Raw genomic sequence first — 11,798 nt, 5'->3', positions numbered from 1 at the left:
AGGGACTAAAAAGTTAGAGGGGGGACTAAGAAGTAAGAGAAGGTCCTATAAGAATTTTAAAAATTGCCAAATTAACGGAGACCCTAATATATATAATAAATATAATTATCTTTCTTTTTATATTTCAGAATAATTTTTTCTTTAATAATTTTTTGCCCTGTGTTGTTCTAGTTTATATAAAAATGGCTTTTCAAACGGATAGCTTTTTTTCATTATTAGTATGAAATAAATTAAAAATATCTCACTCAAAATTTTTGGTTGTCGAACGCTAAAATGTGTACAATTGTACCGAAACGAACATATCTCGGGTCACTTCCCACGCAATGCCTCGGTGATGTCTAGACAAAGTCGTTTTCGTAATGACCTTAATTATCCAGGCGCTTTTTGCTTAATTGTCCGTTTAATCGACTTCTTACGACAGATCCAAAATGATGACTCGAAATTACATGGCCTTTTTATATCGATGACATTTTATACTGTCGATAAACTTTATGCTCAAATATCATATAGCTATCATATACTTTTAAATTATATGTTTCGCAATATTTATCTTTTATTAGCCGTGATGAATTATTGTAAGGGATCTCAATAGTGCTTTTATCAATTATACTAGAAAGAATAATCGCAAGAAATAATTATAAATGTCATAAATAAATAATTGTGAATAAATAAATAATTCAATAGATCAATTAAACATTTGTGTTATACAATCACAAATATTTAATCGCGTGCAATTTAAAATATATTCCGTATACATTAATAGTGCTTATTCATCAAATTCATTTATTTCTCGGAGGCTGCAATATCATATTATTATATATCCTGGAATATACGAGAGATACGCGAAAATGTATTATCAGTGGTATTGGAAGTTAATACAACCCCGCCGATATCTCAATGTTGAAATAATAATACTGCGCATCACGTCTCGAATATTACACGTGTTGAAATATTTATAATATCGCTCGCATAATCTAAACACGATTAAACCGTTTCCATGCTAAAATCCCATGAAAATCGCGAAATAAATATTTTGCTAAAAATATTATTTTTTCTAACTGTATAACTCATTATTTGCTCTGCACTGTACTTACTAAATCGATATTTTAATTATTTTGCTTCTAAATCATTGGTGCCGTTTATTAAATAATATGATATCGTTAATGAAACTTTTCCAGTTATGACACGCAATATTCTAGCACACAAGTATCGATTAATTATTGCATTCTTACCTCCCCCGCATTCTTTCGAGCAAGGAGCGTAGCCGATTATTTTCCAAGCAAACTTCCTTTTTCTCTTCTTCCTCGTCGTCTTTGACTTTGGCTGATCGCCCGCCATCACCGTAGTCGGTGGATGCTTCATCTCTTCCTTCCGTCCGCCGTCATGCGGATCGCGATCGCGACGCGTTGGAGATAAATCGCTGCGCCGATCTGATCTGGAAGGTAGAGAGAGTAACGTGCTGTACGAAGGAAGACAAATCGCGCGACTTGATTCGCGAGAGGTTCTCGCATAGATTCCTGTGTCGTACAAAGGAGCATCGGCGGAATCCGAGCCGAGCGAGCGCCGCATGAAAGACTTGATGTATTATAAAGATGTTACGATTAAAAAAATAAAGACAAAAAGCAAAAATTGAATGTTAAAGACGGGAGGAAACGCATCAAAAAGGAAAAAAGGCGTATAAAAAAGTTCAAGATAATTTGGAATTTAAATTATGAAAATATATCTAATAAGTTAATATATTATAAATACGCAATTTGTAATTCTAATGTTTTATATTAAGAGAACATCTTTGAGAATCTTAATACTTTTAACAATTCGTGAAATATATCGCTTTGAAGATTTTAAAATAAGAGAGTGTATGTATTTACATTTTTGTAACTGGTACCCGCACGGTCACATGAGTATCTGGACTAGGTATCTCGTTGCCCCGATCATTCGATCCTACAAAAAAGAAAAAGGCATTATAAGTTTATGGACTATAATCGGTGATTTTATTTTTAATTGTATATAATTAATTGGCAAGGAAGCGATTACCTGCGACAAGCAGCGGCGGTGCAATCACCGCTTTACTTTCCGGTACTTCCTTCATAGGTAGCATGTATTTGTACAAGACGCCTGGATTTAACTCCATGGATAAAATCTATAAGATACAATGTGTAAACAATAATATTAATAATATATAAAGATTCAATTGTGAATCGTAGAGCAGAATGCATTCAAAAATATGTTACACACATGTGATTGAAAATTGCAATATAAATATAAAATATGCAAATAACAATAAATGCAAATAATAATAAATAACTCAAATATTTGCAAGAATTATTTTATCTTCAAATGATGCAAAAATAAAATTGATAACTACGTAATAAATAAAGCAAACAAAATTAGAGAGATAAAATTATTCGTAAGCTATAAAATAAATTATCTACGTAATTAAACAAATAATTAATCTGTTTTTGTTACGGTCAACGAAAAGATGATAACATGAGCAATACCTCTAAATGCAAAGAGTCGTTCAACGGTCCAGTCGCTAAGATACACTCCATACGGTTTCTATCGCCCCTCTGGTATGTTAATGTCGTACCAGCCGCTTTATAAGTTCCACTGGGACTGTAAGACCACGGTCCGTTTAGGATGTAACTGCCGTTACTGTCCCTCAACGCTGCGAGTAGATCGATCGTTTGTTAATCAGCATACCGCTATTATAGTATCGCGAGCAAAAATCGCCGCTTAATATTATTTGCCTCTGCTTTTGCAATACTACTAGCATTTTATTCCAAAAGTAAAAACGTTCATGATAATTGGCAGTAATTATTTATCAGTTTTCTAATATAACATAATCTTTTTAAATAAGAAATTTAAAAGAAACGAAAGAAGATATTAAGATAATACTTTTACAATGCCATTATACGAACTGTTGTTTTAATTTCTTGAAAAAAAAAAAAAAAATGTATTAAACCAAACAAATGCAATACGTTATCGATCGGTTTTGTCGATTAAATGATAAATTGTTAATGATTTCGCCAAATAAAAAAAAATTTTTTAAATTAGAAAAATAGTAATTACTTCATATTAATTGATAAAGTTATTTTACTTTGATAAATATCATCGATATTTATCGATGTATGTGCTACCTAAAAAATTGCTGCTGAATCGTAACTCGGATATGTTGAGTGACATAGCATCCTTTGGAATCGTGGTCACCTGCTGATGACCCTTAGGCAAGATCGGTTCCATGAAGATGCCTTCGAACAATCTGCATCCCCTACCTTGGCCACCGCACACGCCGCAGGCATCCATTGTCGCGCCGGAACCCACCACCCCGTCGCATCCTACAGACTGAATGGCAAACACATGCAAGTTTCCAGTGCTGTTGCGTCTAATTCACTTAGGAAACACAGATGCGATCTTTTTTTCAATTTTGTCAAGCTCAATTCTCGAGCTCTATTCCCGATATATTTCAAGACTGCATTTCACGATATTTTTCGTATAGATATAGAGATATTAAATAAATTTATTTTCTCCAACATATGAAAATATATTTCTCTTATATGTTTTTTTAAGAAAATAATTTTCTAAAAATGCTCGAGATGTCTATCACGGGAAAACCGATTGTTTCAAGTCGAAACGACGGAAAATAACTGAAAAACATCGGAAGCTCGTCAAAATCGGAGAAGCCTAGTTCCGAGCGTTATTGGTTGATAAACGCCCGGTGTATCGGGCGTACAATGAACCCCGATGCCGACAGGAAAAAGAAACGAAAGGGGGATGGGGGGGAGGGAGGGAGTCGTTGTGCGCGACGAAGGGCCGAAAGCGCGATTGAACGTACGGGTCAATAGCGATCTCGTCGATCGTATCGTATCTCGTATCGTATCGCACCCCGGTCGGTCATTAATTTCCGGCATCGTTCCTCTCGCATATCGCTCGCGTTATTCATACCTTGCATTGTCCGGCGACGCAAAGCCACCGTTCGCCACCGTTGCGTTCCGTCGAAATCCCGTTGCTGCCGCGTCCGCGAAGATTCGGGGCATCGCAGGGCGTGCCATCCATTACTGCCGGTTCAAGCGTTGCGTAAAAACGCTCGCCGACTGCACGGCAATTGAGCGCGCAGGAGTTCGGCGCTGAAGAACAACAGTGATCGCGATTAGACTAGGCGGAAGTTAGGTCACCGGGCCTGGCCGTTAGCTACGCGTCATCGTCGCATTGGTCGGACACCGACGTCATCGGCTCATTTTAATATCGCACAAACATGCCTTCTTTTTATTTTTTTTTATAAAATTGTCGAGAGACAAGAGAATTACATATTTTACATATGTGTATACCTTATAAATCTGAATATCATTAGATATTAAAACTGGTGATCGGTGTATCGTTATGATCAGCTGATTACTTGAAAATTTTTGTCACATAATAATAAAGAATGAATTAAATTAAAATTAAATTAAATCTTAAAATTAAATCGATATCAGTAAACATCTCTAAAAATTTTAATTTGTAATTTTAAATTCAAAAATTTTAAATTATGATTTTCTTCCATAATGTTATATATAAAAATAAAATATATTAAAAAATTCACTTGTTATATCTGTCTGTATAAAAAGAAAAAACAAATGCTTCCTCCTCTATTGATGTAATCATTCGATTATATTATTAGCTGAAGAATATATTTTTTAGAGAGACAGAGCGATCTCTCCCTATCTAGAATCGGAAATTATCAGATCGGTTTTCAGACTCACCGTCTATGAAAGGTATCCAGACGTAACTGCGGCCCTTGTAGTTCCTCCCGTTGTACTTGGCGCACTGTTCCGCCCGCAGGTCTCCTGCACAAACGTATATTGGATTAATTAAACTTGCGGTAATTAAGGATCGATCGAGGGAGAGGGGAGGAGGGACGGGGGCGACTATACGTCGAGAAAGAGACGGTTCGGTTTCTGGGAGAAAAAAGAAAAACCCCCGGCGCGATCGATCGCGTCGCTTTTTACGGCACGTCGCGCTTTTCCCAAAGCGCCGAGGGTAAATAAAGGCAAAATTATTTGCGGCCTGGCGAAAAAAAAAAAAAAAGAAGAACTCGCATTCCGAGCCGCCGTGTATGTACGCCGAGAGGAAGTTCGTATATTCGCGCAAACATGCGAATGCCGGCACGTGTGGTGTGCTACGTGCGCGGCCGCATTGCAATTTCCGGGTAGACTATTAATTGCCGGCGAACGAAACGGTGGTTACTTTGCCCGGGGGCATGTTTGCGAATCGCGAATGCAGCTCGGAAATGTAGTCCCGGGTATCGAGCTCGAAGATAAATATTACTGCACGAGGCGCCGCCGCTTTTTTCCCAGGTAATAATGGATAACGAAGCCGTATGGTTCGGTTAACTTTTCAAGCCAACTTACTATATCGCTACTTTAATTTCAGGCACAATTCAAAGCAATTTTAATTTAAAGCTTACATCAACAAAAATTGTTATTCAACTTTTGTTTGCTCTGTGTTTTTAACGAGAACATTTTTTAAACTAGCGACAACAGTACGTGTACAAAACAGTACGTGTTGTTGGTCAGAAATCCTAACATCAGTGAGTCTGATCGTCAAAAAGTAAATAGACCTTATCGCGCGATTTTTATTACCATCAAGGACTAATCGACAGCAGCAAAAGCCGTTCTTCTCCCTTCTTTCCTATGTTTAATACTAGGCAAAGCCATCCATTACACAAAGATCTTTAGTCTCGCAGATGGTGATTATTCTTATGGATTTTACACACACACACGCGCGCGCATGCCGGGCCATGGTATATAAATCGTCGTCGTGCGCATCCTTAATTGGCCTGCGCAATGATTTGTTCGCGACTCGTGACGCACCGTCGAGAGGAAAATCCTAAGGTGCGTGCCCTGCACACGCATGAGTCTGCGTGGATATAGACGCATCCATTGATATATACGGCATCGTAAAAGTAGTGACACGCGTAAGCATGTATATGGATTTTATGGACGAGCAAGTTTACATAGTTAATTGTCGGTTCAGGGCTCTAATAACAGCCTAAGAAACAAGGCCATCATCCGACATGAGAAAACGGAGCGAGTGTTTATACATTCGAAAGGGATGCTTACTTCATAAGAAGATTGTGACTACTATCTTTTTGCGTTGCAAATATTTTTTTAGAGGAAATTTATAATTTATTTATACGAGTAAATCTTATTGTGAAGCCTTTTAAAAAAATTTAAAAAAAAGAATCCTTAAAATAATTCTTTACACGCATATAAGAGAAATAGGAAAACGCTTTAGATTCTATCATCTCTTTTTATAAAATTTAAAATCTTAATAACTTTAAGAGTTCTTCTAATTTTTCTCAATAAACTCGTTAATGACCATTCGCATGCGACGGCTTACCTGCGTATTGCACGTGTGGTAGCGCTTATATGTGCCGATACAAATAGGTCTGGCGGTGCTCGTACCGTTCTCCGAGATAATACTTCGCCTCCTCAAAAGTCTCCTGAAATGAATCGCTCGCATTAGCTTATACATCGACTCGCACGAGCGAGTAGCGCGCAATGTATCTCGATTTTTTAATGCCATGTATAAATACATTTTTACAGGATGTGCAGGGCATCATGCTAATCTCGAGATCAAAGGAGAGAGACTATATGCGATAAAAATGAACGAATCGATTATCTGCGCATCTCATCTAATAATGTCGCTGTGCTGCGAAAGAGACGATTACGTTCGTAATTGCATGGAAAGATAATTGCTCGATATATTGTGTTTTTTATACTTTACACATAAAAATTGAGTACAATAATTTGAGTATTAAAAATTAAATTTTTCTCTCATAAATTTTTTTATTTTTGCTTTATCTAAAAATGTTAACATTGATTAAATTCCTTGATTTTTTGATTTGGAAATTCTTGAACATCCGTGAAATTATCATTAAAAAAAAAAAAAACTCAAATTTGAAGCCACGAGATGATTTGCTATTGGGTATTCCTTATTTACTTGTATGGCAAACTCGTCGCGAGATTCATACTGCAAGTCACGTAACGGCTCACAGTAGCGTTACGAAGGTGTAAATGTCAGCGGCGATAACAACACGTTTCTGCCCCCGAGAGATGCTCGCGAGAGTCGTCGGCCTGTCGGTGTATAATCTTCTTACGCTACTGATCCGTAATTTGCACGCTGCTTTATAGCTAGCCGGACAGGACATATAGGGTGTGCGGAACTTGTATGCTAAACTTGTATCCTCTAATTTAAAGCATAATTTAAATTACTCACACATATTTTTTTCTTTAACTTTTTATTTTTCTTATTCTCTAAAATAAGATTACTTTTTATTTTAACACAGATATACAATATAATCTTGAAATAAGATTTTATCGATGGCAAACTTCGCTAAAAAGGATAGCTGGATTTTCAAGGAGAAAGCACTGTATTTACTTAAATAAGTAAGTAACGTTCGTACTCGTGCATCAAGTGTATAGTAAACATTTGTACGAATATGACGGTATATGCAATCCTAAGTATGAGTTTTAAAGAAGTTTATTTAAGATAAGAAGTTTTATATCGGAGCTCTCATGTTTGTGATGTAAATAAAAATATGTGTAATATGTTTATATATATGAAAATATCATACAAATTCTGAAAAGAAAAAACTGTCCATTTATTCAAAGATAGAAAAAAATCACATTTTACAAAATGCAAATAATTTACATACATTGCAAATAATTTTCCTTAAAAAAATAAAAAAAAGGATTTAAAAATCAATCTTTAAATTTTCTCTTCTTACATTCTCTCTACATTTTTTTTTATAGATATCGTTAAGAAAATTTTTATTAAAAAAGATTTTTTTTTAAATATAATATACTTATTGCATTGCTGCATAACATGTTGCGTTATAAAAGAGAAAGAATTAAACAATCTGTATAACAAGTCGCGAGATGCGCGAGGCACCCTGTATGCGTTGCACAGATTATGGATACGAAGAAACCGAAGAAGATCGATGGTGATCGATCAATTGAGAAGCATCTCGTAGGAATAGCGTACTCGCGCACGCGAGTTCAAAGTTCCGCGCTGTTATGCAGCGACTCGCCGGGGCGAGTGCTTATGATCTAAATTGCGCGAGACCCTAACGGTACATCGTGAGGCGTGTGATTATTGTTAGAATCGACCGGGCATTATCGCAAGGTGCTTTGCATTCGAACCGCGATGCCGTACGATTACCATGGTCCCCGCCGTGACCTCCCGCGAAAGATGGCTCCCCCCGTGGCCTCCCCCGTCCCGCGAGGACAAGAATGAAGCAAGGTGTGGAAATCATTAATCGAGCATAAATATATTTAAGCCATATGGCGCTCGAGCATACTTAACAAGCGTTTATGGCGTTTTTATTTTATTTAAAAATACAAGCGAATGAGACGTGAAGAAAATTGCGCTGCAGCTATAATTTATGTATATAGCATCATGTCTTTTTTCTTAAATAAATTGTCAACTTTACAAACTGATAAAATAATCATTTAATTTATCATTTAGCGCATTTTATACTATATCCATTATTATACGTGCTTATATACTTTGAAATCTTTAATAGAATTCATTATATTAATGAACACGCACTCACCGTAAAGGAATGCATTCTCGTGATTGAGACTGGACACCAGTGCCGCATGATCTGGAACATTCGTTCCACGAGCTCCACGTGCCCCAAGTTCCTCTCACCCTATTATCACGTCCCATTCCAAATTGCGTTCTTTCTTGCAACATATGGTACACCTGAAAAAAAAATCAACATTGTTGCATTAATCAGTTCTTTAGCGAACGATAATTCAAACCTGCAATCAGAATTTAAAATTAAAAGTTACTTTAAAATCGTAAAGAAAATAATAGTTTTCACAAATGAACATAAATTTATTATATAAGTATATTTTTACATTAGCAATAACATAATGCAAATTTTAATTTATTAAAACTGTATTTCATTAATTTATATCCGCGTATTTTATTTAAATTCTTCAATTATCTTTTAAAATCTACGATACCTCTGTAGTAACAACTCGTATATATTCGATCGCAATTTTATATAACAAACGTATTTTTATATAAATTAATCTTTAGAGATCTTATTTCTAAATTTTCAGTTATCATCGCTTCCGTATCATGTCTATCTCTCTATAAGAAACATCTCCACGCGAGCATGAAGAGTGATGATAGATTTATAGAAAAAAAGTACCGAAGCACGTACCCAGGTGGTAATTAAACGATGGAGATAGATGGAATAAGGTAGTATGCGTCTAGTATTCCCTGTTAATCACACGCCGGCATCATAGAGCACAAACTGTTTGTTCGGTAATTAATATCGCTACCGCGAACGAGATTCCAATTAGACCATGCGCGCTTCGGTATCGCGGACTCTTGTCGTGATTAATTAAACGAAGGATCGATTACCGTATTGCACACACACGGAGCTGAATTTACGGTGTTTCGATCTATCTCTGCGCACCACGGGCTGTCCGTTGTATTAACTTCTGCCGGAAGTTCGCTAATGTAGCATCGCTCTACGGTATAAGAAAGGCTCGATTCTCACGTGAAGATTTCCCGCGCTTCATGCTTCATATCCGATCCTCCCTCCAATCACGCTCGTCTAATTAATCAAACGGACGAGTCGCATATTTCACGCTCGCACGCGAGCTATACGCGTAATATTTCGAGCTTAGAATACAAATTGTCGTTTTCGCCGAATCTCGTGCGAGACGAATAACAACCGTTAAATCCTAAACGGCTTCTTAAATGCGTCTTTTGTTCCACCCACGTTCGTCAACCGTTGCTAGATCACTTCTATTTTTAACGGGCCGATAATGATTCAGATTTCGTAGAAGAGAAAATACATCACGCGCGATTAAATTTTTCGTAAACATCATGCGTCCCCGTTAACGGCGAATTTGGGATTCGAACGAGAACTTTTAGTCGCTTTTTTTGTAAGTCGTTAACCCCGAGAGCAACAGACTAATACTTCCTTAATGCCCCGGCATTAACTCCGGAACGTTAATCACAACACTTATACAGCATAGCCGTGCACAAAGAGGGAAATATCTACTTCACGTTGGATATACATAAAGAAATAAATTTTTATAGTGTAGTATAGAGTAATAGAACTTGATTGAGAATAAATTTATATGCAAAGACAATACTTTTCATATTAAACAATAATCAAAAAACTGATTATACGATTTAATCGAGTTTAATCAGAATCTATTCAATATTTTGTTTATTAGTTTCAACTGTAATATAAAATCGATGGAAATTATTGGAAAGTATCATGTGTATCAATTTTAAAATAATAGATTATAATTATAATTATAAATATTTAAAAAAGAAAAAAAGAAAAAAGTTTCAACAAAAATTGATTAATGATGAAAAAACATTTGTTTAAGAAATGTCAGATATACAAATTTACCAAGGAATTCGTAATGTATGAAATATTATAATAATTATTTCTGATATTTTATCAAATTCTATTTATTGCAATACCGATTCTGAAACACGTGTATGCATATCAAACACTTCGGAGAAACGACCTTGACGTAAGCTCTCGCGATAAGGGTCACAGGTGTGACTTCAAGTGGCAAGAATGCGCCGCGTTTTCTAGGCCGCGCGCCGTCTATTTTCGTGTCGCTCGTAATGCCACAACGTTTTCCAGAATAAACAGACTCTTTAAGCATAATTATAACATGATACCGAGGGAATGACGCCGGCAGTATGGCAGAGCAGCGGATCGTATTTGCATTCGTTCTCGCACGCCGCCGTGGCCTTGTGGTCTGCGCTAGTGTAATTTAGGGACCCCTTCTCGGTGTCAATTAATTATCCTCTCGGCGTAATGCCACCCTGTATAGCGGCCATGTAATTGCGTATTAATTATCGCAATTGAATTGAATTAATATGCGCGCACGGTGAAGGTTTTCGTTGAGAAAGCAGATCGCCATGATAACCGATCGCGAAAACAAATCATGGACGTTATTATTTCTTGGTGTTTTTTATCATTAACATTGATTCTCAATGAAAACTAGTTTGTCATAGAATTGTGTGATATAAATCGATATAATTAATATCTCTTCCGTGACTTATTATTTATTAATGAAAATATCCGATGCTCTGTCATTTTGTTTTAAATTAAAAACACCATATTTAGATGTATCGTATATTATAATAATGTTTTTAAAAAGAGTTTAAATTTGAAATTTACATAAGCATAAATTATTCAATGTTCAAAGAATTTGGAAGAGAAAAATTGTCATGGATAATATTTTTATAGTTTAATTCAACACAAAAATATTTTTCTACCGTTTAAAAACATTTGTTAACTGCTAATTCGTAAAATAGAGAACATAATCATTCTATGGAGACTTACTTCTATGGGATATTTCTCGGGCATGTGGGAGGACGAGACACCGGCTGCGCTCAGCATCATCAGAGCTAGAATCAATCTGCAACAGAGATAAAAGGAGGTATATAAATCGATCCATTGTATAAATATGAAGATCGATGAACGCAATTTACACTTTCACGAACGATAGCTATTTGCGTCAAAACGAAGCAATTATTCTTTCCATCCTCTTTCGTTCGCTTTCATTGAGTTAGAAATTTCAAGAATGCGATCTTAATCTTTATTGAATGACTAACGCGCACATCCGCGAATGTGCGATAACACTGGCAAATTAAAGTCGGTAATGCCAGAGATAAACTTGTTTACCCCTTAGTGCTCTAATATATTTTTCAATTAATACAAGCAATTTATAACAAAAACATATATAGGAAAAAAAAAAATA

At 36.0% G+C, this 11,798-nt stretch overlaps 1 protein-coding gene across 1 annotated transcript in view; it reads right to left on the bottom strand.

Annotated features, from left to right (window-relative positions):
- The window catches only part of LOC115245334 (thrombospondin type-1 domain-containing protein 4-like), a 71,744-nt gene that overhangs the window by 16,738 nt on the left and 43,208 nt on the right, over positions 1-11,798 (bottom strand). Inside the window, exons 3-12 of the mRNA XM_029823613.1 lie at positions 11,381-11,456; positions 8,597-8,748; positions 6,372-6,481; positions 4,740-4,823; positions 3,943-4,124; positions 3,138-3,342; positions 2,499-2,665; positions 2,035-2,140; positions 1,869-1,941; positions 1,233-1,435 (exon numbers count right to left, since the gene is read on the bottom strand). Coding sequence (XP_029679473.1) covers positions 1,233-1,435; positions 1,869-1,941; positions 2,035-2,140; positions 2,499-2,665; positions 3,138-3,342; positions 3,943-4,124; positions 4,740-4,823; positions 6,372-6,481; positions 8,597-8,748; positions 11,381-11,456 — 1,358 coding nt within the window. The remainder of the gene's footprint in view (positions 1-1,232; positions 1,436-1,868; positions 1,942-2,034; positions 2,141-2,498; positions 2,666-3,137; positions 3,343-3,942; positions 4,125-4,739; positions 4,824-6,371; positions 6,482-8,596; positions 8,749-11,380; positions 11,457-11,798) is intronic.

The sequence above is a fragment of the Formica exsecta genome, unplaced genomic scaffold, assembly GCF_003651465.1.
Source record: "Formica exsecta isolate Colony F162 unplaced genomic scaffold, ASM365146v1 scaffold947, whole genome shotgun sequence".
In the NCBI taxonomy this organism is placed as follows: domain Eukaryota; kingdom Metazoa; phylum Arthropoda; class Insecta; order Hymenoptera; family Formicidae; genus Formica; species Formica exsecta.
This window is presented reverse-complemented; position numbering and strand designations above follow the sequence as displayed.